General features: G+C 59.0%; 14 protein-coding genes across 14 annotated transcripts; 7 read left to right on the forward strand and 7 right to left on the reverse strand.

The window, feature by feature from the left end:
• Positions 1 to 20: 20 nt before the first annotated feature.
• On the forward strand, positions 21 to 3,323 carry MRET_0661 (exportin-4; the record flags this gene model as incomplete). The annotated part of the gene is made up of 1 exon (XM_027627288.1): positions 21 to 3,323. The coding sequence occupies one exon, from the start codon at positions 21 to 23 to the stop codon at positions 3,321 to 3,323; it is 3,303 nt and encodes a 1,100-aa protein (XP_027483211.1).
• Positions 3,320 to 5,275, reverse strand: MRET_0662 (histone-lysine N-methyltransferase SETD2; the record flags this gene model as incomplete). Its single annotated transcript, XM_027627289.1, has 1 exon — positions 3,320 to 5,275. The coding sequence occupies one exon, from the start codon at positions 5,273 to 5,275 to the stop codon at positions 3,320 to 3,322; it is 1,956 nt and encodes a 651-aa protein (XP_027483214.1).
• Positions 5,276 to 5,350: 75 nt separating this feature from the next.
• On the reverse strand, positions 5,351 to 6,202 carry MRET_0663 (DNA-repair protein complementing XP-A cells; the record flags this gene model as incomplete). Its single annotated transcript, XM_027627290.1, has 1 exon — positions 5,351 to 6,202. The coding sequence occupies one exon, from the start codon at positions 6,200 to 6,202 to the stop codon at positions 5,351 to 5,353; it is 852 nt and encodes a 283-aa protein (XP_027483213.1).
• A 47-nt stretch (positions 6,203 to 6,249) lies between these two features.
• On the forward strand, positions 6,250 to 7,539 carry MRET_0664 (uncharacterized protein; the record flags this gene model as incomplete). Its single annotated transcript, XM_027627291.1, has 1 exon — positions 6,250 to 7,539. The coding sequence occupies one exon, from the start codon at positions 6,250 to 6,252 to the stop codon at positions 7,537 to 7,539; it is 1,290 nt and encodes a 429-aa protein (XP_027483208.1).
• On the reverse strand, positions 7,499 to 8,761 carry MRET_0665 (prolactin regulatory element-binding protein; the record flags this gene model as incomplete). The annotated part of the gene is made up of 1 exon (XM_027627292.1): positions 7,499 to 8,761. One exon carries the CDS (start codon positions 8,759 to 8,761, stop codon positions 7,499 to 7,501), a length of 1,263 nt encoding a protein of 420 aa, XP_027483207.1.
• A 94-nt stretch (positions 8,762 to 8,855) lies between these two features.
• MRET_0666 (sphingolipid 8-(E)-desaturase) lies at positions 8,856 to 10,502 on the forward strand (the record flags this gene model as incomplete). The annotated part of the gene is made up of 1 exon (XM_027627293.1): positions 8,856 to 10,502. The coding sequence occupies one exon, from the start codon at positions 8,856 to 8,858 to the stop codon at positions 10,500 to 10,502; it is 1,647 nt and encodes a 548-aa protein (XP_027483210.1).
• Positions 10,503 to 11,139: 637 nt separating this feature from the next.
• MRET_0667 (sphingomyelin phosphodiesterase) lies at positions 11,140 to 13,365 on the forward strand (the record flags this gene model as incomplete). Its single annotated transcript, XM_027627294.1, has 1 exon — positions 11,140 to 13,365. The coding sequence occupies one exon, from the start codon at positions 11,140 to 11,142 to the stop codon at positions 13,363 to 13,365; it is 2,226 nt and encodes a 741-aa protein (XP_027483209.1).
• A 284-nt stretch (positions 13,366 to 13,649) lies between these two features.
• Positions 13,650 to 15,992, forward strand: MRET_0668 (sphingomyelin phosphodiesterase; the record flags this gene model as incomplete). Its single annotated transcript, XM_027627295.1, has 1 exon — positions 13,650 to 15,992. One exon carries the CDS (start codon positions 13,650 to 13,652, stop codon positions 15,990 to 15,992), a length of 2,343 nt encoding a protein of 780 aa, XP_027483206.1.
• A 28-nt stretch (positions 15,993 to 16,020) lies between these two features.
• Positions 16,021 to 16,389, reverse strand: MRET_0669 (glutaredoxin-like protein; the record flags this gene model as incomplete). The annotated part of the gene is made up of 1 exon (XM_027627296.1): positions 16,021 to 16,389. The coding sequence occupies one exon, from the start codon at positions 16,387 to 16,389 to the stop codon at positions 16,021 to 16,023; it is 369 nt and encodes a 122-aa protein (XP_027483205.1).
• A 143-nt stretch (positions 16,390 to 16,532) lies between these two features.
• MRET_0670 (SUR7/PalI family protein) lies at positions 16,533 to 17,897 on the reverse strand (the record flags this gene model as incomplete). Its single annotated transcript, XM_027627297.1, has 1 exon — positions 16,533 to 17,897. One exon carries the CDS (start codon positions 17,895 to 17,897, stop codon positions 16,533 to 16,535), a length of 1,365 nt encoding a protein of 454 aa, XP_027482448.1.
• Positions 17,898 to 18,082: 185 nt separating this feature from the next.
• MRET_0671 (leucyl-tRNA synthetase) lies at positions 18,083 to 21,412 on the reverse strand (the record flags this gene model as incomplete). Its single annotated transcript, XM_027627298.1, has 1 exon — positions 18,083 to 21,412. One exon carries the CDS (start codon positions 21,410 to 21,412, stop codon positions 18,083 to 18,085), a length of 3,330 nt encoding a protein of 1,109 aa, XP_027482449.1.
• A 214-nt stretch (positions 21,413 to 21,626) lies between these two features.
• Positions 21,627 to 24,749, forward strand: MRET_0672 (mediator of RNA polymerase II transcription subunit 12; the record flags this gene model as incomplete). The annotated part of the gene is made up of 1 exon (XM_027627299.1): positions 21,627 to 24,749. One exon carries the CDS (start codon positions 21,627 to 21,629, stop codon positions 24,747 to 24,749), a length of 3,123 nt encoding a protein of 1,040 aa, XP_027482446.1.
• A 160-nt stretch (positions 24,750 to 24,909) lies between these two features.
• MRET_0673 (uncharacterized protein) lies at positions 24,910 to 25,503 on the forward strand (the record flags this gene model as incomplete). Its single annotated transcript, XM_027627300.1, has 1 exon — positions 24,910 to 25,503. One exon carries the CDS (start codon positions 24,910 to 24,912, stop codon positions 25,501 to 25,503), a length of 594 nt encoding a protein of 197 aa, XP_027482447.1.
• An 18-nt stretch (positions 25,504 to 25,521) lies between these two features.
• MRET_0674 (actin related protein 2/3 complex, subunit 4) lies at positions 25,522 to 26,081 on the reverse strand (the record flags this gene model as incomplete). The annotated part of the gene is made up of 3 exons (XM_027627301.1): positions 25,522 to 25,527; positions 25,554 to 26,051; positions 26,079 to 26,081. 3 exons carry the CDS (start codon positions 26,079 to 26,081, stop codon positions 25,522 to 25,524), a joined length of 507 nt encoding a protein of 168 aa, XP_027482444.1.
• Between the last annotated feature and the right edge of the window lie 317 nt (positions 26,082 to 26,398).

Below are 26,398 nucleotides of genomic sequence, written 5' to 3' on the forward strand. Positions count from 1 at the left end.
GGGCGTGCGCTTCTTTCGGCATGGCCACATTGGCGCCCGCTGAGCGTCATGAGGATCTCACCGACATATGCCAGCAGGTCGAACTGGCCTGTGTGCACATTGGCTCATTAGATGAGACTGAGCGTACCAAGGCCTCTGACATTCTACTAGCCTTGCCACAATCGCCTTGTCTTGTGGACGTGGTGCGCTATCTTCTTACACAGTCGACGCAGGATGCCGTGCATTTTCACGTGCTGGGGGCTTTCCTCACGGGTATCGCACACGTGGACGACTTGCTTCAGCTAGAAGGAGTGTGTGAATGGCTCTTGCAGCGAGCGACACACCATGCATCACCAGCGTACGTACGCGCGCGGTACGTGCGTGCGATCGTGATCCTAAGTTTGCGCATGACCGGTCTGTCTACTCGGACGACGCCTAATAGCACCCCCCTTCTCACACTCGGCAAGCATGCGCAGTCCCTCTTGCGCACGCATGACATCATCGGCTGGGCCTTAGCCAGTGCATTGGCACACGAATTTCTTGACCAGGACGAGGACCGAACGAGTGCGGGTCTCCGTGAAAATGAGTTTGTGTGGTGTGCGGCTCTGGTCCAGGTGGCCGTGATACCCGATCTGGTACCGGTTCTGCTCTCTTCGTTCCACGCTACGGGCCCTTCCTCGCCTGTGTGGCCTATCGCAGCCGACTGTGTCCAGGCATGGCTGGGCTGGCGCTGTGTGTCGCTACCAGATACGCCATCTTCACACGCAGAACTGTGGACCTATGTGCGTGACACGCCGCCTGAGCCACCGCTGCCTGGCGTAACGCTGCGCGTCTCGCCGCCTCTCGCGCCGCTTTACCTCCATCCTGACGTGGCTACGGTACTGGGCCATGCGGCGCGACAAGCTCCCTCCCCTGTACCGACGGCCTGCTACGAAGCCATGCTGCATGTGGCCAACTACCGCCCATGGAGCAAGGAAGTGGCTGGCACATGGCCTGAGCAGCGTGCTGCCCTTCTTCACGTACTGATGGACTTGACCGAGATGCCCAATGCGTCTGACGACGACATCGCAGCGCTCCAGCGAGTAACGCACATCTATACCCAGCTCATGTACACCGATAGCGGGTGTGTCTTGATGCAAGGCGCCGTGTCAGCGCCCATGCTCCTCGAAGCTTTGGTACGCGTCAGCACAGTGTGTCTCCACGTGGCATTTGACCGCGTGCCACGCGGCTCTCAGGCCACGGAGGCCAGTGATGCGGCGGTGGATCAGGCCTTGGCACTGTGGCGTTCGCTCTTATGTGCTTTGCCTGAGTCTGATGCTGCGCACGTCCACTCCTACGTACGTGAGCATGTCGTGCTGCCGTACCAGGCTGGACGCCTCCATGCGGCTGCCCTCACGGCCGAGCTCGATGCGGACGACTTGTGGGGCGAAGAGGATGCTCAGGATGCTGACTTGTACGACGACCAGCTGACACTGTATGCTACACTGGCTCGGACTTGCGTGCGTGAGGCCCTCGCGCATCTTTCTTCTATCGTGCAGCAGCCGGCTATGCGTGACATCGTCCAGATGCGGCCGGCGACGTGGGAGCAGTGGCACTGGCTGGCTCTCATGCTCGGCCACTTGGTCGCCGATGCAGGCGAAGGCGAGATCGCGAGCGTGCCTGAAGCTCTGCGTGATGCGCCCGCTGATGCACTGTTACGCGAGTGCTTTGCATGGCAAGGCGTACTAGCTATGCATGGACCGCATGGCAGTGCTACGCCAGCGAGTCCTCAGACTCTCGCTTCGCTCTTATGGCTTATGGCGCGCTGGGTGCCTGCGTATCTTCTGCAAGAGAATCCGAGTCCTGTCGAGAGGCCGTTCGCAGGCGACGGCGGTCTGCATATACTCGACGAGTGGGCTGGATGCTGTCATCGTTTGGTACAGTCGTGGAGCAACGATGCGCAGGTGCTTATAGCTATGGCGCACGTTTGGGATGCCTTGGCACGGTCGCCTGGTGCGATGCGCGTATGGCTTGCCAAGGACCAAGTGTATGCACTTGTGCGTGACGACATGCTTGGATCACTCGAGGCGCTTCCTGATACCGTCCAAGCGCCGTTGCTGCGGGCCGTCGTTCGATGCGTCGATGCGACACGCGATGGACCACAAGCGTCGGCAGAACATGTGCGCTCGCTGTACTACCCCTTGATCGTACAAGCTGCCCAGGCGCGCATGAATGCGGCGGCACTCGCGCCATCGCCGCTATCGATCCAGTCGGCGCTGGCCTTGTGGTGTGCTTTGGCCGAGGCAGCTGATCCCAGCACGAGTGGACTGGTGCATGTGCATTTGTGCACGCAACTGCCCGCCATGACGGCGTTGGTATCACATCAAGCTGCGCAGGCAGACGTCCAAATCACGGCGATGCAGGCGATGCATGCGTTGCTGAGAGCTGCCCCTGATCTTGACGCAGCTGTGCTACCGGACTTGGCGCGGTATACGTTCGTGCTTCTCGAGTCGGCACACGCGTGTCTTGGCAACGTACGTGATGCGGACGCGACGCAAGAGAGCGTCATAGTGACCTACTTGCACGTCGTGGAGGAGCTCGTGCGGGCCTGTACGGAGGCGCCGATGCTCCATACGTGGTGCCTTCGTGCGCTTGAGATCATGGCACCTGTGCTCTCTCTCGATGTTCTGCGCATCCCTTCGATCAGCGAGGCATTAGCGACGCTGATCCACGCCATGCTGATCATTCTGAGGCCGGCGCTTTTCGCATCAGCAGAAGGCGCCGAGGCCGTGCCTAATCTCGCTGCTCCCTTTGATGAGCCGTGTTTCACTCGCATGCCGGCATTCCAGCTCGTGGTGCGCGCATCCTTGTATCTTATCGGCACGTGTGATGCACGCACGGAGAGCGTGGCGAGCGCCGTCGCACAGGGCCTGGGCTATGTGGCCGAGGGCTTGCCATCCCTGACGCGTCCGTGCCCCGCGGTCCAGGTCGTGATGGACGATGCGATTCGACAATTGTGCCTGCTCGTCTTTCTCCGACCCATGCAGCCAGCGATGCTGACGCCACTCATTCTCGCATTGCGCCGTACGGTCCTGAGTCGACTAGATGCACATGCGCTCGGTGGCGCAGAGACGCTCCTCCCTTCCCTGGCTGCGTCATGCCATACTCCGGCGTATCGCGCCGCTGTAGAGCAGGCCATGCAGCACGTGTGGGAAAGTCGCGCTCCCCCGCCTGTGCCTGCTCCGACACCCGTGATGACAGCACGCATGCAAGCCAAGGCCGAGCAGGCCGCAGCCCTCGCGCTGAACCGCACGCTGCGCCCCTTGGTCCAACACGCACGGCAAACATTGCGACTCCATACCTAGTCTATCACGTCCGAGACATCTATCGAGGCATCGGCGGTCGTGTCTGCATCTATACTGGTATCCTGGTGCCGTGCCTTGCTTTGTGTATGCCGCACAATCTTTTTGATATAGTCGTGCGCAAACACCTTCATTTTCTTGCGCTTGTCTTCTGGCAGCTCCACCAGTCCCACCTGACCATCCGCGAGTCGCGGCGGCCACGCTTTTGGATTGCGCTTTTCCTTGTCACAAAGGACCTGCGTGAGTTCTTTCGCATGGCGCTTAAAGTGCTCACGGTCCAACTGCGACTTGACCTTGGACATTTGCTTGACCACGAGCGTGCCCACCAGCTTGTGCAGGTGCCGCTCGAGAGTGGGTATATCGGGCTCGAGGCGGGATCGCTTCTTGGGCGGCGATGTCGCCTGCTCTTCTCGGGCTTCCTGCTCTTTCTTGGCCTCTTGCTCTTTCTGAGCCGCTTCGTTTTGCTCGTTCGCACGACGAATGATCTCGTCGAGCGAGATCGAGGGCCGCGCCTCTCGCGGCTCTTCCTTCTTGATTTTGGGACGCGGTGCGCGCACGGCTTCCGAGTCGTCGTGCTCGCGGTACGCCAGTAACGACCGGCGCAGCTCCTCGGTGCCCGCATTCGTCTCCTCTTGTGTTGAAACTTGCGTCGCCTGCGCTCTGCGCCGCGCCGCCCAATCCACCTCCTCTGCCTGCTCCCGGCCCTCACGGCGCGCAATGCGGAACGTCGAAGGGAGCGACGACCAAGACTCGTGCAGCTGCTGCGCCAGTGGATCGTCCTGCATTTGGTGCACAAGCTCATCAACCCCCGAATCCACGAGCTTGTCACGAGCCCGCAGCGGCCACTTTGTGAGGCATTCAAGCGCGAGATGCATCAACGGTGCATCATCAGACCAGGCCTCGAGAACTTGGGCCATGATCACAAAGCCATGCATCTTGACGAGCATCTTTTGGACGTGCATGTCGTCCGTCATGGCGATGCGTGTGAGCAGCAGCTCAATCATCCGGCGATTGGTGGTGGCATCTCGCACGGCTGTCATCACACGCGCACATTCTGGCTCAGCAATCGCATGCAGTATGGGATGAAAGTCTTCATTCAGGATCTTGGCCCGCTGCTGCTGCTGATGCCGCCCACGGGGCAATGATGCACGCAGCTCGGCCATCTGATCGGCAATATCGAGAGCAAGAATGAATCGGTCGTCCATCGTCACGACGTCCGTCTGTGTCCGTCCACCAATCGTGCCGACGCAGTTCGGTTCGCCACAGTAGCACGGCTGCGGATCGTTGCCGTACCGATCGGCATTGTAGTTGAAGGAAAGTTCCTCGCCCGCGCGAATCGCCCGCTTCGCGAAAATGCCCATACGGACATGGCGTCCAACGTGCCACTTGCTCACGTAGCAATTCGGATTGCAGCTGTGGTTGATGAAACGGGCACGTCCACCGCGCTTGGTCGCATCAATGTACTCGTCTCGCTGCAGCATCATAAAGTAAAAGTGCACGAGGTGCTCCTCTTTGTACTGCGCCATGCGCCGCATAAACGTATCGTGCGTGATGATCTCGCCAATGTACTCAAACACAAACTCATCACGCTCGATGTCCGAACACGCGCGTATGCCAAAGCCCTTTTCAGGCGTCTTGATAATGTCGACGTGTGCGTACGCATGCCGCTGGAAGCGCTGGTTCGCACAGTGCTCACCACATCGGCACACATCGCGCAGACACTCGACTTGCGTGAGCCGATTGATGCAGCCTGACTCGTCCGTACACGCATACGCGGGGCCATGCTCCATCGTACACTCACACGCCGGATCATCCTGTCCACGTGTGCGACCCAGTCGCGACGTCTCGTACGTGCAGTCAGGAAGCTCCTCAAACGTCGAAAGCGCTTCTGTCGTTGCATCAGGCAAGTGCGACATGAGACTCGGCATCGCGCGCGTGGCGCCGTCTTGCCCCATCGCTGCCGCTACCGCGGATCGTGTGGATGGAAAAAACGGCGGTCGGGCTGACTAAGTACGCGTGAGTTGGGGGGCTTACAACTCCTCCACGGTGATACGCTGCCCACAACCCTGGCACTGCTGCTGATGCGGCACACCACACGGCCGCCAGTCGTGCACGTGCTCCGCATCGCGGCGCTCTTGCCACACATTATCGCGGATCGTCCGCTTTCGTAGTCGCTCGAGTCCTTGCTGAAATTTGCGCGTTCGCTTGCGCTTGCGGTCTTCTTGCCGTCGCTCGTACTCGGCATCGAGGCCCTCGGCAGACTTCCATTTAGCGTCGGAAAATGCATATGCCTCGACTTGACATCGGAGAAACAACATCATATTACTGTAGGTCGACTTGTGTGGGTTTTTCTTCAGGAGATGGGGCAGGAGCTCGCCATCGGCCAGTTCAGCGTCCGTCAGCAGATAGTCTTCTTTCACTTCGGTCTTGGTCAGGAGACTGTATCGCTCGGCGTGTGCACGCTCACATGCACGGCATACTCTCACATTGAAGACACGCAGAAATGGATCATACAATATGTCCTCGGTCCCACACATCTCGCAGGTCGGTCGCGACTTGGGATCCAAACTCACGCCTGGCTCCATCTGGTCACGCAGGCGCTGCATTTCTCGCTCGCGCTCCTTGCGCTTCTCCTCCAAGGCCTTCCATGCATCCTCCTCCTCATGCGTATCTTCGAGGAAACCACCCTTGGAATTGCGCAGGCGCGTCAAGTCAAACTCAATATAGTCGCCCAGGGCCTTGTCCCGTGGCGGTGGCCGCTGTATCGGCTTGGTAGGTGACTGTGTCGCATTCCGTAGCGTCGAAGGCCCCGGACTCGGTGCAGCCATGTTTCGCAAACGCTGCCGCGCTCGCTGGCGGTGCGCCTCAATGGTTTCGTCCATGGCCGCCAGGTACATGTGTGGAGGCCGCGCGTCGCTGCCTTTTCCCCATGGCAGCGTATGCGCAGTTCTTTGCCCGGCATGCGTGGCAGACGGCGACGCACATGCATTCACCCTGCCCAGACGGCGAAGACTGGCTCTGGTGGCAAGAATGGTCTGCGGATGAGCGCGCGACATTTTTTCACGCCCTGGGCATTCACTCACGACTTCGACCGGATCTTGTGGCGCGCGATATACGTACACGCAGCGTTATAGAGGTATGCGTCGCGATTCGGCACTTTGATCGGCTTGTACGGCGCATGAAACGTGTCGAGCGACGCATGTACGAGTCAAAATCAGAGCGACGGCGCCAAACTCTCGCGCGGATCCCAGCTGCTCGACAAATCTCCGACTCTCTGCTTGCGTGCGAGGAAGCACACGCGACGGCTTTAGCTGACAAGGAGCCAGCGCCTTTGCAGATGCATCGTGTTGCCATGTACTTATACCCTAGCGCTGAGGCTCCGACCACAGAGCCGCTCTCCGATGTCGTATCGCGTCTGGTTACGCCATCATCGGATGGCGGTGTGTCCATGATACCCGCTTACCAGGACCTACCGGGCGTTCCGCGCCTAGTAACAGAGTCGGACGTGCAAAAACTGTTGCAACGGTTGGAAGCGCATCATTTTCTACATACGGACCCGTCTCATGTGCATTGGCATGTGGCCACCTGCCATCCGTCTCACGCGGCCCATGCGGCCCTCGAGGGCGTGGTGTCGTGCCCTTCGTTGGATGGAGTCGTGCGCGAAACGCTGGCACAGATGCTGTATGGCTTTCTCGTACACGTCATGTACGAACTTTGTGTTGTGGGAGAAAGAACGCATGCGCGAGCTACTGTGGACGCTGCGTTTGTGTGGACCACTGTGGCCCGATTGGGCTACGTACACGACGATGGGTTCCAGCCAGATTTGATGGACGTCATGGCTCGTAAGCGTGCCGTTTCAGATCCGCCTATGGCGTGGCAAGAGGCTCAGGACGACAGTGACACGGCGTCGCCATCTTCGTCGGACAGTGATGCGTCTTACGAAAGCGAATCTTTGGACGAAGACGACTATGTCGCTGACGCAGCGCCTATCGGCAGTATGGCAACGCTCCGTCCATGCGAAAAGCATGAGCCGCGCATGCACTGGAGTCCCCTTGAGGCGCCCACTGCGCTGCCGGCGACCGACGACGTGATCGATGCATCGAGCCTGGACGCCGACGTGGATGCTTGGGATACGGCCGACGATGAGCGATACATATTACGACTACAGCGTGACTGGCCTATGATGTGTGCAAGAGATGCGGAATCAGCAGCGCCATGAGCAGAATGGCTACAAAGAACGCGACAAAGATGATCTCGTCTGAGATCATGAGCATGGGCAAAAGACTGGTGGGAAGCACGGTCAACCGCACAGAACTGTCTGCACTCGCACTTACGAGCATGCGACCGTTGGGCGAAAATGCGAGGCAGGTCGGAGGGAAGTCATGTGCGTCGCTGATTTTGAGCAGCGTATGCAGTGTGCTTGCGCGCAGCAGTGTAATGCCCAGATCCGAGGAGCCCACGGCTACGTACCGACCGTGCGGACTCACGGCCATCGTTGTCGCCGGCTTGTGGGACACGGCGCACGACGACATGCACCTCCATGTATCAGCGTCCCACATCATGACATAGCTCGGGCGTTTCTTGCTGCCTTGCACCGCCTGTGCATTGATCAACGCATACAAGCGGTTCTTCGTGCCCACCTCGGATGCGGGACCACGGCCAAACTTGCCCATCCGGAACGATGCACCCACGCTGCCTCCTAGTTTGGGCCGCTCAAGCACCTGCAGGATCCGTGGAGCAAACGTGGGCGTCGCTGCTTTCACCGTTTGCGGCGTCGTCGAAAAGATCACGATGCGTGTGGGCGTCGTGACGGCGAGTTGCCTGCCGTCATGCGAAAAGTCAGTATCGTACACTTCTTCGCCCAGCGACACGACGCCCAGGTGCAGGGAAAACACGGGCATCATGCTGGGATACCTGTGCAGCTGAATACGTCCGTCCGTGCTAGCCACGGCCAGTAGCTTGCCGTCCGGCGAAAAAGCCACCGTCTTTTGATAGTGCTCAGGATCGGTGATACCCAGCGATGCCATCGACATGTAGAGCCGAATATCTGTCGTCAAGGCCTCGGCTTGCGCCCTAGCGGCGGGATGAGACTGCACGTCGTAGGTGAACACTCGCACATGCTCATTCCCACGCTCCGTCGGGCGCTGCATTTGCTCAGCAGGAGCATTGATGCCACATACAAGATGCGCATGATACGGATTGACAGCCAGGCACATCGGCGCATCCTCATCCGAACGCAAGGTGATCTCACCGCTCTGACACAGCGACGGAGCTGCATCCGGCTCTGGCGACGGCCACTGGATCTCCGTAGCCCTTAGCATGTTCGGAACGCCCGTGCGGCATGCACCGCCACCACCCGCATACACAAAGTGTCGGTTATCAAGAAAGCTGATCGCATAGACGGGCCATCCCGTCGACAACGTCGAGTGCCTATGCACCATGTCGAGCGTAGTCTAATAAAGCAGGGGCCAGCGCTCGGGTGCGGATTTCGGACTCCACCACGTGATGCCTCTTGCTTCCTACGACGGTGGCGTCATGACGACCGATGATGCAGCAGCGTCTCCTCCCCAGCCGGAGCTGCCCCGGCATGTACTTACACGTGCTCAGCTGGCACAGCGCATTGCACAGGGAGAAGTCCTCGTGGTGCACCGCCGCCTTGTGTACAAACTAGACAACTGGGTCCATCATCATCCCGGTGGAGACACGGCGATCTTGCACTTTGTTGGCCGTGACGCGAAGGATGAGATCGAAGTGTATCATTCTGACGAGACGATTGCCTTTATGCGCCGTTTTGCGATTGCCCAGCTCGCGGAGGAAGATGCGACAGACCTTCGAGTGGGGCGCCTATTCCGTCCCCTCATGCCACCCATCCAGCTAGGATACCGCGACGGCCATCTGGACCATCCGCACGCTCAGCTCGCCGCCTGGAACGCCATCTCGCAAAAGCAAAGCGGCGATGCCAAGGTGCGTGCTCAGTGCTTCCCCCTACCAGTGGAAATGCTGGAACCGCCGCCGTCCAAAACGACGCTCGAGCGTGAAGCTCACATTTCCCAGGCTTTTGAAGAGCTTCATGAACGCATCAAAAACGCAGGCATGTACACACTGCATCCATGGAACTACGGGCGCGAGTGCATTCGGTACGTGCTGTTTGCGATAGGCGCCTACGTCTTCTTCCATCTCGCCCACACAACGATACCAGCATCCTATGGACCTTGGCAGGCTCTGTCGTACATGGCCTCGGCCATCTCGCTCGGTGCCCTTTGGCACCAGGTGGCATTCACTGCTCATGATGCTGGACACACGGGCATCACACACATCTATTGGCTTGATCGATTGATCGGCGTCATCGTGGCGTCCTACATTGGCGGTCTGTCTCTCTTGTGGTGGTGTGACAATCATGACATTCACCACCTCGTAACGAATCACCCTGAGCATGATCCGGATATCCAACACATGCCCATTTTCGCTATAAGCCCGAGTCTCATCCCCTCCAAAGCTTACCCTGGCAAAAATGAGCCGGCCGGTTTGTGGTCGTCTTACTACCGCCGCATCATGCCATTAGATGCGGCAGCTCGATTCCTGCTGCCGCACCAACACAAGCTCTACTTTGTCATCATGTCTGTTGCGCGCTTCAACCTGTATGCCCTGTCCTACTCTTTCTTGTTGCTGCGCGCACGACGCGACAAGTGGTTCTACATCGAGTCGCTGGGTCTCGCCTGCTTCTGGTACTGGTTCACGGTGCATGTGCTCGCCCTTATCCCAACGTGGTCCCTTCGCATTGCATACCTACTCGTGTCTCATATCATCACGAGCCCCTTGCACGTGCAAATTGTACTCTCCCACTTTGCGCAGGACACGAGCGATTTGGGTCCCCAGGAGTGCTTTGCATCGCGCCAGATTCGCACGACCATGGACGTGGCTTGCCCCAAGTACCTCGACTTTTTCCACGGCGGTCTGCACATGCAGGTGGCGCACCATCTTTTCCCGCGCTTACCGCGCCACAACTTGCGCGAGACGCGCGATCGCTTCGTCGAGCCGTTTTGTAAGGAGCATGGCTTAGTCTACGACGAAATGAACTTTATATCCGGCAACGGTAAAGTCGTGTCGCGCCTCGAAGAGATCGCGACACAAGTGCGCGTCTTGTGCTGCGTCGCGCAGGCCCAGGCCGAGGGAAAGCTATAGCGTGCATGTGTTTCTAGCATACCCAACCACTCTCTCAACACCTACCTATGGTGTATGTTCACTATCTTCTACATGATGGCTCAAACGTCACAAGTCAGATCTCGATGCTGGGCCGGTCTTATGAGGCGCCACGCGTTCGGCTCATGGTTGTCTTGTGGTCTCATGCTTGAACCGGCGCGTTAGCAGGGCCCTGCAGTGCGTGAAATATCGCTGGCGCTATACACTGGTGTCATGCGTGCATAAACCAGTGCCATCCAGTACGAAGCACGTTCCATGTTCACTCCGACGTGAATCTTCTCACCTCGCACCGACCGCGCCCAAGACCTTGCAGAGCCACTTTTTGCGGTGCACAGACACTGCATGAGGGTCGTGTGCACTAGCCTTGTAACGTGCTTGATTGGCTCGTTGCCCGTCATCGCGTCTTGGGCCATTTTTTTTCTACGGCTCATCATGTGCATATGGTTGGCTCCACACGCGCATCCTTGCATAGGGTTTAAACACGTGCGAAGCTCGGCATGGACGCGACTTGGGATAGGCGAGGCACAGCATCCCCAAACACAGGCCAATGTCGTGTGCAAAGCGTTTTATCTGATCGTGTGACTCTCCATTGCTTCACCCCATCCAAGGACCTGGCACCATGAAGCTTGCAACGGCTTTTGTGGCCCTGGCTTTCGCGGCCTTCGCGACGAGCGTTAACGCGGTGAACACCACGTCTGGTGCGCCTGTGTACACGGCCTCCAAGTCGTTCCCGACCGGCCTGTTCCCCTCGATGTACTACATGCCCAAGAACATGGAGCAGGAGCCGCGTCCTGTGATCACACGCCTCAACGGTGGCGTCTTCCCCGATGGCGTCGCCCACCCCTTGCATCTCCCCTCTGGCACGCCCAAGGATGAGGCTCTGATGCCCAACCCTCATCGCGGCACTGCTGACTTGGACCAGCTTATCAAGACGGTGTGGGAGGTGACCGACAAGCTGTTCCGCATGGACAAGGAAGCGTCGCCTACCTGCAACCTCTGTCGCCACGCTCTCGATGCGCTCCAACAGGTCGCCCGCACCGACCCTGACACGATCCCTAACCTCCTTACGTCGCTTTGTGAGGCCTTCAACATTATTGGCATGACTGGCTACCACCAAGAGTGCAAGCGCACGCTTGACAAGGCTGCGTATGGCGGTGCTCTTGCGCAGGTGATTTCATACGCTAACTTCACAGAGAACGCGCCCGATGCCGTGACAGTGTGCTCACAGTTCCCTCCTCTGACGTTCTGCGACAAGCCAGATGTATCGCTGTCGGAGAACTTCTTGAACGACTGGTTCCGTGGTCAGCGCCACGCTTCGCCTGACGTCATTCGCAGGTGGCGCGAGAAGCGTGATAACGCCTACAAGTACTACAACCCGAAGGACGACTTGCGCGTCGTTCACCTGTCTGACCTGCATCTTGACCCTCAGTACTACGTCGGAGGTGAAAGTGACTGCACCTGGGGCGCCACGGTGACCTGCTGCCATTACAACAGTGCCAACTTTACCAAATTCCACGGTCAGATTGTGGACAAGCCGCTGCCCGACCACAAGATTGTGCACAAGGCCAACTACTGGGGTAGTCTGCCGTGTGACACGCCGTGGTCGCTTATGATGAGCTCTATGGAGGCTGTCAAAGCCATGGGCGGTAAGAACGGCTATGACCTCGCTCTGTTCACAGGTGACCTTGTGGTGCACGACGACCCGTACCGCTACAATCGCGACCTTGTGTTATACTCCGAGCAGGCTCAATACGATATTATGAAGGCCTACCTCGGCAAGACGCCGCTTGTCCCAACTCTTGGCAACCACGACTCCTCTCCGCTGAACCTCATGATCCAGTCTCAGCCATTCCCAGACGGTGCCTCCTACGACTTTGATTGGGACCTGAACTATATCGCAGAGCTTTGGAAGCAGCGCGGCTGGATCGACGACAACGAGGTCAGGGAAATCAAGACTCACCACGGTGCCTTCTCCGTGACGCCGCGCAAGGGTCTGCGTGTCGTGTCGCTGAACACCGACTTCTGGTACCAGTACAACTTCTACGCCTACATCAACTCGGCCAACCCTGACTTCAGTGGCATGCTCCGCTTCTTGACTGATGAGCTTCTCGATGCTGAAAAGTGCGGTGATCGTGTTTGGATTGTGGGTCACGTCCTGACTGGTTGGAATGGTAAGGAAGCGCTTGCGAGCCCCACAAACCTGTTCTACCAGATCGTGAGCCGCTTCGCTCCTCACACCCTCGGTGCCATCTACTTTGGCCACACGCACGAGGATCAGTTCGAGGTCTTTTACTTCAACGACAACGGCAACGACAAGTCGACGGACCAGTCGACTGAGAAAGCCGTCTCGATTGCCTACATTGCACCGTCGATCACGCCTTACCAGAACCTGAACCCTACGTTCCGTGTGTACTCTGTGCACCCTGTGACGTACGAGATCATGGACTATGACCAGTACTACGCCTCCATCCCCACGTTCGACGATCTGGTGGAGTCGAAGGCCAACCATGGCCCTGTTTGGCGCAAGCTGTACTCGGCCCGTGAAGCGTACGGTGACTTCCACGCCTCTTCGCAGCGTAACACGTACAAGGCTGGCGTGGAGCTCGATCACGCTAGGTGGCCATGGAACGCACCGCTCAACGGCACCTTTTGGGCCGCTGTGACGGATGAGATGGAGCAGCGCCCTGAGCTCGTTCAGACGTGGGCTGAGTACACGTCGTCTATGAGTCCTAGGGCCAAGCAGTGCACGAGCAAGAAGTGCCAGGAGGCCGTGATCTGCTACATGCGCTCTGGCTCTACCAACCTCGGTCTGAAGTGCAACGGTGACTACAGCTCGTTCCAGTAAGATTTTATAGTGTACGCATCGCAATCTCAGTAAGCTGTCGCGCTCGCTGATATAGGCCGTGTAATCGCACACGACCTGCATAACGTGGAGGCTGCTCGTGTCGTGTGAGTCGCTGTTTTTTAGCTTTAGACGAGGCTTGTGGACACGTGTTGGCATTACGTGTGGTGATTGGATGGGAGCCTATTGTGGCCTGAATCATATCGCACGATGCACAATAAAATGATTCCCAAAACGTGTGGGCGGCGTTTATACGGCGCTTGAGCCACGCAGGAACCTATATATGTATGAGGTCGGGCTCCTCTAAGCCCTACAGCGTCGAACAGGAGCCGCTCACCGGAGGACTTGATCTCCCGTATCCTCGTCCTCGCAGCCAACGTCGGCCCTCATTCCGTAACATGGTCAAGGTAGGAGTATTTGTGTTTGCTGCCTTGTACGCCGTCAGCGTTTGCTGGCCCGTTCAGGCTGAAAGCAAGTCGACGGAGCAGCGTCACACCGTATCGACAACGAGCGCATCCTCGGCATTCACGGTGTCAAAGGCATTCCCCACCGGCGACTTTTCGAAGATGGACTTTATGCCCAAGAGCCAAGAGGCTGAGCCACGCCCTCAGATTACGCGTGTCGGCGGTGGTGTGTTCGACGATGCCCTCGTGAACCCGACCAAGCTGCCTTCTGGAAACCCCACCTCGGAGGGCTTCCTGCCAAAGCCATCCGCAAGTCTCCAGTCACTTGCTTCGAGCAAGACGTTCAAGCAGGATGCCATGAAGAACTTGACCGACATTCTGAACAACAACCGGACGAGCAAGTGTGACCGCTGCCGCATGGCCTTGCGCGCTGGCCAGAAGGTGGCTCAGGCTAACCCGTCTGTCGTGCCAGAAATCCTGCAGGAACTGTGCAAGACGTTCAAGTATGCGAGCAAGCCTTCGGTCAAGACGGCCTGTGAGCGCACGTACGCCGCTGAGCAGCTCGGTGGTGTGTTCACTCAGGTGCTGAGCTATGGCAACTTTACGGAGGGATCGTCGTCGCCTGACTACCTGTGTGCAACCTACATCAAGGGTGGTTCGTGCCCCTTCCCTGAGATGAAGACACTCTCGCAGGAGTTTCTGTCGGGCTGGTTTGGTGGCTCATTGACGCCGCCGGAGCGTGTCTTACAGCGCTCGAAGAAGACAGGACCTAAGCGCGACACGCCTCTGCGCGTATTCCACGGCTCTGACTTCCATGTGGATCCCCGCTACCTCGTCAACTCGGAAGCTGGCTGTGACAATGGCCAATGCTGCCGAGCTGACAGCTACAACTCAACGCTGTGGAAGAAGCCAGAATTTGCACCCGGCGAGCTTCCGATGAAGAACATTTCGCACCCTGCCAACTACTGGGGTAGCTACACGTGTGACTCGCCGTGGTCGCTAATTGAAGCGGCGATGCAGGGCTTGACGGCTATCAACGACGAGGCGCGCATTGACTTTGGTCTTTACACGGGTGACTTGACCACGCACGATGAAGCTTGGCACATCTCGCAGGACCTTGTCAAGTACTCGGAGCAATCGCTCTTTGACCTCTTTCACAAGCATGCACCAAACGCCACGATGATTGTCGCACTCGGAAACCACGACTCGGCGCCTTCTGATGTGGCGGCTCCCTCGAATTTGCCTGATGGTCTCGCCGACCAGCTTAGCTGGGACTGGGACAATGTTGCCGCTCTCGTCAAGTCGGAGGGCTGGGGTGACAATGTGACGTCTGAAAAGATTCGCACACACTATGGTGGCTACTCGATCTCGCCTCGTCAGGGCCTGCGTGTGATCTCGCTCAACACGGATATGTGGTACAGGAACAACCCATTCTCGTACCTGAACATTGACAATCCAGACCCAAGCCACATGCTCCGCTGGCTCACCGACGAGCTGCAGGCTGCCGAGGACAACAACGAGCGTGCTTGGATTGTGGGCCACGTCCTCCCTGGATGGGACGGCGGTGACAGTATTGACAACCCGACCAACCTGCTTTACCACATCGTGTCGCGCTTCAGTCACACGATTGCCCACTCGTTCTTTGGCCACAAGCATGAGGATATGTTCCACGTTTGGTACGAATCTCAGAGCGGTAACTCGAGCTCGGTCAGCCGCAAGACGCAGAATGCGCGTGCCATGGCCTTTATCGGCCCTTCGATCACGCCGCTCCACAACGTGAACCCGTCGCTCCGTGTCTACCACGTCGACCCTGAGACCTACGAGGTCATGGACTACTCGCAGTACTACACGCAGCTGTACAACTTTGAGAAGCTCAACAAGACCGGTCCTGTTTGGGAGCTGCTGTACAAGGCTCGCGACACGTATTCCAACTTCTCGATGAGTGAGAAGCAAGGCAAGTACACTGCGCCTGTCAGGCTTGAGAATGGCACGTGGCCTAAGAGCGCGCCTCTGAACGCTTCATTCTGGGCCGCTTTGACGGATGAGATGGAGGTCCGCCCTGAACTCATTCAGCTGCACCAGCTGTACCAGGGCCGTAACAGCCCCAAGTCCCCCGCCTGTGACACGAAGGAGTGCTACGAGGCCAAGTTGTGCTATATGCGCAGCGCCTCTTCGAACCTCGGTCGTCACTGCCCCTCTGGTTTCGGCTCCGTGCAGAGTTTCTAACGTAGTAGTATGTCGTTAATGAATTTGGTTATGTGATATGCAGTGCCTTGGCCAGGACGAGTGGGTCCAGACGGTGACGTGCGATTTCTTCGCCATAGTCATTTTCATGTGCGGGCGCATCCCACCGGATATGCAAGACAGGAATGTCGTACTGATACTTTCTGCGCCAGTATCGTACATTTGGCGATGCATCGTCACGTATGTTGTAGGTGCTCAAGGTAAACGACGATCGTGAAGCAGCTCCGTCCAAGACTTCTTTCATGTCATCACACAAAGAGCAATGGGTGCCAGTGAACAGCGTAAGATGAGGAGTACGTCCAGTACCTGTATGTATGAGCCGTGCGACGTCATGACCGCACAGGCGCTGTAAGGACGCGCGTCCTGCCCGCAGTATCATTTCCAGTGTGGGATCCGATGCAGGTAAAGTGTGGAGGTATTGTACTTATGGAGCCGAAGCTGCTATGGAGCACAGGAAAAACAAAAGGAGCGGAATGGATCTGCCTCCACGAAACACGTCCGACATAGGGATTCGCAAGCACGTTAGTACATTATATCATGACTCAGTCGCTTCCAACGTAGCTCATCTTGTGCTTTGCGCCGGGCTGCCACATTGCGCGAAAGACCATAATCGTCTGGGTATATATATGAATCCCTTTTGCCGGAGCGCGGTCCTCTTCGGGGCCGCGTATAGCGATTTTCCACCGAGGAGCTGCGGTGATGTACGTACGATGGATCTCCATATAAATAGCTTATACGACGTGACGGGAACGCGTCGTAGTCATAGTCATATTCATAGCTGTGGCGAGGAGGAGCTTCCTTTTCGTCATCATATACATCACCGTCAAGGTTTGAATCGTAGCGGTAATTCGTCGAGCGAGATTTTTGGGTAGAGTCATGATGTCGCTTGTGATGCCGCTTCGAAGATCGAGTTGTGATCTTGGGCTCGTCATCCTGCACACGGACCTGCATGTCAGGGGGCTGTACTGCGCTTCGCCTTTCGTGCGCGCCAGGCATGTCATAACGACCTGCGTGAGACCCACCATAGGCACCTACACCGGCTGTGCCAGCATAAGGCTCGTCGTATGCGGTGGTGCCGCCAGTACCATAGCCAGGCTGAGCATATGCGCTGTAAGGATAAGACGGCGTAGTATAGTCATAGTTTGGGCCAGTGACAGGTACACTTGTTGAGGGTACTGGGGCAGATGCAGACACTGCTGATGAAGACGCATCACGATGCTTTCGATGGTAACTCGTGTTGACGGCGTATGCCCAGATCATGAGCCAAGTTCCCACGACTACGGCCGCAAGAGCAGCAACCTGAATCCACATGCCCTTTCCGAGCTTGACATTATAGTAGTGCTTGTCGGCAAAAGCTGGCCTAAATGCATCGTCGAAGCGATCACGAGCAACAATAAATAAAATAAGCTCAATGACGGTGCTGGCGATACTAAGGGCCAAAGCCCACAATGCTGCCAGCACCCAAAGGAATGAATTGATGCATATAGCAAGCAAGGCTGCCCCACTAGCCACGCCAGTAAATCCGGCAGAAATGGGCTGGAGAACAAGCGCATATGGTAAATTCTCGAGAAAAGGTTCTTGGTACCCGGGCCCTGCACCAAAACTCTTCCTGTACTGGGACAAAAACCCATCGTAGTTGTCCAAGTTAGCACTGGAGCTAATGGTGCCATCCGGGTCAGCTACATCTGCAGACCAGCCCCAGATACCAAACTGAATGTCTTTAACATTCCATCTTGGCGGTAGATCGTTGAAGGTGGCTTCTAAAAAGCCCAGCTTTTTAATATAGGGTACAGAAATCGAGTCCACAAGCTGGAGCACGAATGATGCCCCGATAAGACCCAACGCTAGCAGGGCCAAGGTGCGGCCCGTGCCAGACACCGTACCCATATCAAGGAGCGATCAAGGACGACGTATCCTCGTCAATCGAAGTACGACGTCCCCCACCTCTTGGGGTCGCCCATCCTGCTCATGAGGACTGCAGGGGTGCATATCACTGCATAAAAGGTGTCAGGTGCACTGGCATGCATGAAGTGGAGGTCTTTTTTTGGTCTGCCAGGACGATCCTACCTACTCTACGCCTCCACATTGTAGAAGGCAAACGACGGCGAGCCAGGCTCAGCGCCCTCGACCAGCTGCTTGTCAAAGCCCTGCTTGCCTTGGAGCTCATCCGCCCGCGCCAAGGCATCCTTGGCACTTTCGATATGCACGTCGCGGAAGTTGAGCGTACGCTTCAAGTAGCCGCTGGCGGCCTTGAGCGTTTCTGCCTCGTTAAATGGCAGCTGACGGTTGAAAGCCATGTCTGGGCCAAACTCGGCGATGCGCTTCTTGAACATCATAACGAACGGCATGGCCTTCTTGTCCTTCAACAGGCCAGCTGCTGCGACTTCCTCACGCACCTTGACATCATCAATGCTGCCGGTGGAGGCATCGTAGTGCTTCTGCACGGCATTGACACAAATGTCTTGCCAAGCAGGGAAAGCATCCGCCACAAAGATCGACACTTCCTTCGGCTTGCGCTCTTCGTACTTGGCGGGAGCATTTGGACCTTTGGCTTTGCGGCGTGTGACGGCGATCTCGGCGTCACGGATGGTCTTGATGGTGCCACGGACATACAGGGCCGCTGCCGTCATGGCAGCGTCCTCTGGCCTCGTTGGCTCGGGGAACAAGGCATAGTGGACTGAGCTATCGTGACCCAGGATAGACTTCCATACGTGCTCAGCAAAGTGGGGTGCGATCGGGGCAATAAGGAGTGCCTGCGTCTCGATCCAGCGGCGCACCAGATCGGCATGCATGCCGACATCGGCCGTCGCTTCACGGTACAGGTCGCGAGCCGACTGGAACTCGTAGAAGCCAATCTTGGAGGCTTCCTTGTACGCTGCGCGTTCATAAGCATCACGAGCCGCAGCGATGGCTACGTTCATGTCATTGTCGAATGTCTTGTCCCAGAACGAGTCGCATGCGCCGGTACGCAGCTTGTTGTCACGCACCTGCTGCATAATCTCTGTGCACCAGTCGATGAGAGTGTGCAGACGAAGAATGTTGGCGTTCGCGGTCTTTTCCTCAAAGTTGGCGTCTTCAATGCTATCGCCAGCGTCGGCAAGGCTCACACGCGTGGCATCCGCACCGAACTTCTCGACGGCCTGGCGCAGGGAGAGCGAGTTGCCCGTGCTCTTGGACATCTTGGCGCCGTTGAGCATCAAGTGGCCGTTCGCTCGGATGGCACGCGGCCAGAGCTCCTCGGGGAATAGTGCCGCGTGGTTGTAAATGCAGAACGTCAGGTGATTGTTGATGAGATCCTTGCCCGACGAGCGCAAGTCCATAGGGTAGAAGTAGAGGAATTCGCGACGCATCATGTCGGCCTTGTCGCGAGGGACAGATGAGTCGGCGGGGAAGGGACCACCGCCGAGTACGTAGTCCCACACCTCGTCGGTCATGTCCTCGGCCTTGATGCCCAGAGGGCCAGGCACGCTGCCGTCTTCCACACCGCCCTGCAGCATGTACGCGACCGTGTAGTACGCCATGTAGATCGTCGAGTCACTGAGACTCTCGACGAGGAACTGCGGATCCCACGGCAGCTTAGAGCCGAGACCGTAGGAGCGAGCACATGCCCATTGGTGCAGCCAGCTCAGCACGCCTTCAAACGAGTTGCGCGTCTCGACCTGGAAGGTGTTGAGCTGCGCAAGAAGCTTTTCTGCCTGCACCTTCCACGACGCCTCGCCGTAGTCAAGATACCACTGGTCGCAAAGCGCCACGATGCAGTCGTCGCCACTGCGACTGATGATCTTGCCCTCGGGCTCAGCGTACTTGAAGGCCAGGCCAGCATCGATCATCTCCTTCTGCACCTTGCCCTTGGCTTCCGTCACCGGCTCGCCCTTGAATGTGCCCTGCAGCATGCGACCGTTGTAGAAGCCCTGCTTGTATGCCACGTCCTTAGCTTCGGCCAGAGCGTTTTTGTCCTTCGGGCTCTGGATCTTGAGCTGCTTGACGAGGTCAGCAGCAATCATGTCACTGTAGCCTGGCGCCTGCACGACGGGCACAGGGTCCTGCGCCACCCATTGCGGGTTGATCTTGTAAAACTCGGCCTTCTTGCGAAGCTCCATCAGCATCGCATAGTCGTCTGGAGAGTCACTTGGCACACACGTAACGACGCCTGTGCCCTTCGTCGAGAGCACCGAGTCCATTGGCACCATGTATACCTGCTCGTGGGCACTAAACGGTGCATGGACCTGGGTACCGACCAGCGCTGCGCCAGGCACGGTTGCCAGGCATTCCACACGACCGCGCTCGTCAAAGATGCCCTGGTAGGCAAAGTTGCGTGCAGCGCGCTCCGTGCAGACGTATAGGTCAGTGTCGTTGGCACGGTACACGCCGTACTCGATCTTCGGACCGACAAAGCAGTTGGTCTGGCCGTACATGGTCTCGGGACGCAGCGTGGCAGCAATGAAGAACACACGCTTTCCCTGTAGCTTGGCATCGAGGAGCGGTGCTGCCTCGGCAGACCACTGCTTTACTTCCATTTTGATGCCCGTGTACTCCTGCGGACCGAGACCTTCGCCGTCCGAGCGGTCGTGGTCCATGCACGGCTGGCCATCCGTGATGGAGTAGATCGTGTATCGCTCACCGAACTTGATCTTGTCCATCTTGCGCAACTTGTTGATTTGCCAACGGACGAACGAGTCGTAGTATGGATTCACGTCTGTCGTGAGGAACGCGCGGCGCCAGTCGATGCGCATACCGAAGGCATGGCAGTCACGCTTGGCGATCGGTGGGAAGTACTTGAGCCAGTACGTCGGATCCGCAAACTTTTTGATCTCGTCGCGTGGCACACCGCTGTTCTCCATGATCTGGAACTGGTACTTGAGGCCTGTGCTCTTGCCAGCGAGCTTGCCCTTCGTCGCCTTGTCGACACGCTGCGAGCCAGTCTGCTCAGGCTCGACGGCCTTTTCGGCCTCTTGGCGCTCATGCTCCTCGAACCCGCTAAAGTCTTCGCCGAACATGTTGATTTCGCGGATCAGCTTGTCTGCCGCAGCGCGGATCGGCATACCCGTGCAGTGGAATGCCCATGGAAAGAGAGCACGCTTGCCGCACATGCGCTCGTATCCCGTCGCAAACTCGACCTTGGACAGCGTGAACGCATGGCCCAAGTGCAGGCTGCCATTCATGTACGCGTACGGAATCGTCGCAAAGAACTTGGGGTACTTGGCCCGGACCTCCTGGGGCGTCATATCACGGAGCTCCGGCTCATTCACTGGAGCGTCGACGTCGAACACATGCTGTGCGGCCCACTCGTCCTGGTACCGCTGCTCGAGAGCACGCAGCGAGTCACGCTTCGCGGTGTTCTCCAGCTTAATCGGCCCAGCAGCGGCAGGTGCTCCAGCTGATGGCGGCTGCTTCGTAGCCATGTGTCGTGCAAAGGTAAACCTACTACTGCACAGAAAGAGTTTCAGTCGCTGATTCCAGTGACGCACACTGAAAGAGGGCAACGCCGTGGGGGAAGAGAAAACGGCGCTGGCTGCGCCGGCGCTCTCTCGGCTCGCATCACGTGAAACATCACCCTCCACCTATGCGCCGCGCGCCTTGGCACGGCCCCACGAAGAGGACGCTGTGTGGCGCTCCATGAGGGCGGGCGGGGAGCAGGACGCGTTGGCCGTGCTTGGCGTTCCGCCATGGCGCCCGCTCATGCATCATGCAGCTACTGAGCTGGGGTATGCTGACGTGCATGTGCCGGGCGGCAGTCACAGCGTCTCCGTGGAAGAGCTGCAGCGTGGCTGGATCGCCTCGTCGCCCGTCGCGAGCGATACCGGCACCATTCGCCAGAGCATTTATGAGCGGCTCCATCATGCAGACATGCTGATGCACATCAGTGACATGCTCGATCATGTGCGCAGCAGTCGGCGCACGGGGCCCCGTCGCATCGTGTCCTTGCCTTCCTCAGCGCCTGTGCCACATGGTACGCTGGGCGATGACGGCGCTCTTGCCGCGTTCATACGCGACTTATCCGACCGCCAGCTCCCTATTGAGCACGTCGCAAAGCGTACGCAGCGCTCTGTGCGCAGCGAACGTCTTTTGGACCTGCTATGGCAGGCACCGGCGCCCGACTATGTCCCTATACCCCGAGCCGTTTGGTGGATTCGTAGGCAAGGCGCACTGAAGGCAAAGGAAGCGTCGTACACACCTTCCTGGACCTACGAGGTTGTGGAGTGGCTCACACAGCTGTTGCATGCGCCCCTGCATCCTCAGGCATGGTGCGAACGTTGGACCTACGCGACGGCATTGGTGCTGGCCTTGCTGCGTGAGAGTCTGCTTGATTCGTTTGTGTGGCACATGTGGCTCGTACAGCAGCTTGACTGCATACGAGATGCGCGGCGTGCATGTATCGCGCAGCTTGTGGCTATGCATCTTCCCGCTATGCTCACGCACCCGACCGTTTCACCACGCATGGTGGCGTCGCTCGCTCGGCTCGCCTGTGAGACGACGTGGCTCGGTGCACAGGCGCAAAGTCTCTTGTCCTACTGTGAGAAGCAGTGTCCAGCGATGCTGGTGCATGCGCGCGCCCTCTTGGACGATCCGCAGGTGCTGTTTCAGCATGTGCCCCAGATGGACGAGACGTTGTCTATGCAAGCCGAGCTTCTCCATGCCGCGGTGTTCCCGCTGCTCCCGCATGATGCGACGTGGGACGCTGCGGCTGTGCGAATCCTCGATTCGCAGCTGGGCATCACGCCCATGTTCCTCGACTACTTCCTGCCGCGCGAAGCTTCGACGACGGCGTTTGCCGTGCGCCGCCTCAAGATCTTGTATGAATGGGCGTGCACGCCGAAGCGGCGAGGCATCCATGGCGGCGTGCATCGTGCATACACGGCCACGGCGCTGGTGCGTCTTCTGAACGAGTGTCAGTCGCAGCGCCTCACATCGTCCGACGGCCGCCTCCTTCCATGCCCGTGGCATCCGCCGCTCTCGATCCAGGTCACGACGCTGGCATGGATTGACGAGGCATTCGGTGGGCCAGATACGTCGCGTCCTACGCGCGCAGCGGCGCGACTGCTGGGCGCGCTTGTCTCGGCCAAGCTCTTCCACTACATGCATTTCTTGCAGCATTTGCAGAGCCGCGGGATCATCAAGCCCAGGCACGAAGCACGCACGTCGTATGCGCGCCTTGATGCGCCTGAGCTGCTTCGTCTGCTCCGCAGTATACCCGTGCACCACCTCGCCCCTGCGCAGGTGCAGCAGCGGCGCCTGGCGATCTACGGCACGCGCACATCTGAGTCGCACGAGGAGGGCATAGAGCGCCGCGCGACGCAAGAGCTTCGTACGTTACTGTCGACGTATGGCGTAGTGGTGCCGGACGCCGCGCCGGCGGAGCTGCCCGCTACGGCGCTTGTGCCGACGTCGCCGCGCACAGCGCCGCCGACCGCCGACATTCTTGACGCCTTGCAGCTGCGCTCGCGCCTGCCGCACGTGTGGCTCGCTTCGCCGTACGTGCAGTCGCGTATCGTGGACCAGTTCCTCGCGCCTGCGTTGCTCCATGACGTGTCGGTGCTGAGTGCCGACGGCTTTGCCGTCGTGGCGTCGGTGCTGACGGGCATGTACGAGATGGAAGTGCTGGGCCGCCTCATGTGTGCGCTGCTGGATGGCCACAATCTGGCGTGCGTCGTGTCGATTTGCCATACGATCGTGGTGCATGCGTGCATCTTTGATGCGCTGGGCATGGCCACCGATCTCGTGGAGCGTCTGGTGCCCTATGCGATTGCCGAGCCGAATGCGCCGCCCGGCATGGAGCACGTCGTGCCCGCTGCTGGTCGCGGCATGGCCGTGGGCATGGCGCGGCGAGCGTTGCATGCGCTGGGGCGCCTTGATGTGCCTGTGCCGACGTATGCGCCCATGCCGCAGGCGCCTGAAAGCCCATGGCCCAGGGCGTGTGCCGCCTCGTGGTTCGATGCCCTCTTGACCAGCGACGCGTCGTCGTCGGTGGCGCTGTACGCTAGTGACGAGGCTGCCTCGCAGCTCCTCGTGCACGCGCTCGACCGACTCGCGCAGTCGACCGACTTTCCGCCCGCCGTGCTCACGACGTACATGGCGACACTCGCAGGCACAGTGGGTGTGCGTCTTGACGACGTTGTGCATGCGTGGATCCGTCGAGCGTGGGAGAGGGACGCGCCGCATGTCTCGAGCATGTGGACCGTGCTGGTGCTGGGCCTCGTTCGACACGACCTCGTCGATGCGACGCGTCTGCTGCAGCTTGTGCTGGTCCCGTTTATCGAGCGTGCGCCGGCGTCGCACACTGGCTGGGACGCGTGCATGGCCCTGCTGTACACGCTCGTGTTCACATACACGAAGCAGGGTAGTGCGTGCTCGATCGGCGTCGTGGGCGAGTCGAGTTGGTACGACGTGAGTCTCATTCGCACGGGCCTCGGCTGCACAGACGGACTCGTGCCGCTCCTCGCCGCCCTCGACACATGCGAGGCGCCGCAGCGCTGGGCGTGCTGGGACGTCTTGTCGTGCCAGGTCCACAAACTGCACGCCGTGTGGCTCGCGTACCCCGACGCCGTCTGGCGCGGCACACTCGCCTTGCCGGACGCCCACCGCTACGAGCGCGTGCGGCGCCTGATCCACACGTTCATGGAGCAGGAGCCGCGTGGCGCCCTGCTGCAGCCGCGCATGGCGTCACTCGAGTCGCCTCTCCTGCCGCCGCGCCAGTCGCTCGACGACATGTTCGACGGCGCCCTCGCCGCGCTCGAATAGCACATGGTCCTCCAAACCGCCGAGGCGGTCGCTCCTGATGTAGGTGTGTTGCTTTTCACACCCCACGCCCGGCGAGCGCCGCTCGACTTGCTCCTGCACTGGGACGCGTCGCCGCATGTACTCGCGATGCTCGTGCGCTACGCGCTCGAGTCGTTCGTGCATGCGCGCGACGAGACGATCAAAGAGGCCATCTCGTCGCTCGCCCACCTCATGTACGCATGGCGCCTGCCCCTGGCCTGCGACGAGGCGCTGGGCGTGCGCGCCGTCGAGGCACTGGCGCGGCTGCCCGCGTCCTTGGACGTCGTGTGGCGTGCGTCGGCGGCGCTCGGCGTACTGCGCGTCGCCTCGCACTTGGCGCCCGCGGCGTGGCGGCAGTTCCTCACGCAGCTGCCCCCGCACCCGCTGGCCGCGAGCGTGGCGCAGCACATCCGCTGCCTGGCCTCGCTCGATGTGCCGCCACCACCGCCGCTCAGTGCGTGGCACTGCCACGAGACAGTGCACGCGGCGCCCACACACGCAGATCCATGGGCCACGCCCCTGTACGATACCCCTTCCACGCCCCTGTCCCAGTGGGGCGCATGCAAGACGCGCGAGCGTATTCCTACAAGCTATGATGCCACGATCGCGCGTCCCTTCTCGGAGCGATCGTACGGCGATGGCGACGATCCGATGGGGCGCTACGCGAGCGCAGCTCGGCGGCCCCTTGCCTCGGTGCCACGGCGCCGCGCGGATTCGCACGACGCTGCGCCCATGAAGCGCGCACGTATAGATACTAAAACTGACACGTAAGCGGCACATACATACCACACTCAAGTACGACTCAGCCACGATGCGGGCACGCGCATTGAGGCTGAGCTTCATCTCACTGATCTCCTTGTCCACGTCCTCCATGAACTGGATCACAAAGTCGACAAGCTTGTGCTTCAGCATCGACTCAGTATGCGCGTTCGTGACAAGGAACGAAATATCGTAGCCAGGTATCGGCTTGCGGCGCAGCACCACAAAGCTCTCCGCACGCTGCATCAGAAACCGCGTGAACTTGTGGCACAGAATCTGCTCAATCTCATCAGCCTGCTTGATCTTGATGCTCACGCGCACACTGTTGACCGACGGCTCAATCAACACATACTCGTGCTCGTTGCGACTCACCGTCAGCGGCACGAGCACCGCCTCCGGCGTGTTCTGCGCCTCGACCTCAGGGATATTGTGCCGCTCAACGACCTGCGAGCCGAAATTCTGCAGCGTGAGCGCCGCAGTGAGCGTTGACCGCACGCACTCCAGGTACGGTCGCAGTGTATTTGACTAGTCGTCAGCGCCGGCCACACGTACCATGATGTACGGTCCTAGCCCCACGCCACGCGGCCGATCCAGTCGCACGGTTCTCATGTGGAACATGTTATAATACCTATTAGGTGCATCTACACCACAGCCGGCCTCCTCGTCCCTCGACGCCGCGCGGCACCCACGGCGCCCCCGGAGCCTGTGTGCTAGCGCCAAGCACCGACACCGTGGCCTGCCGTGCTGCGTGCCACGGCACGAAACCAGCGCCGAGGCACCGTGTGGAGCGGGTCAGGGCCCGTCACCGAGGCCATGGCCGATCGTGAGCAGCAGCACGTGGAATTCTCCTTCACCCACGTCACTGGCCCCTC

Source organism: Malassezia restricta, chromosome I (genome assembly GCF_003290485.1).
Source record: "Malassezia restricta chromosome I, complete sequence".
In the NCBI taxonomy this organism is placed as follows: Eukaryota; Fungi; Basidiomycota; class Malasseziomycetes; order Malasseziales; family Malasseziaceae; genus Malassezia; species Malassezia restricta.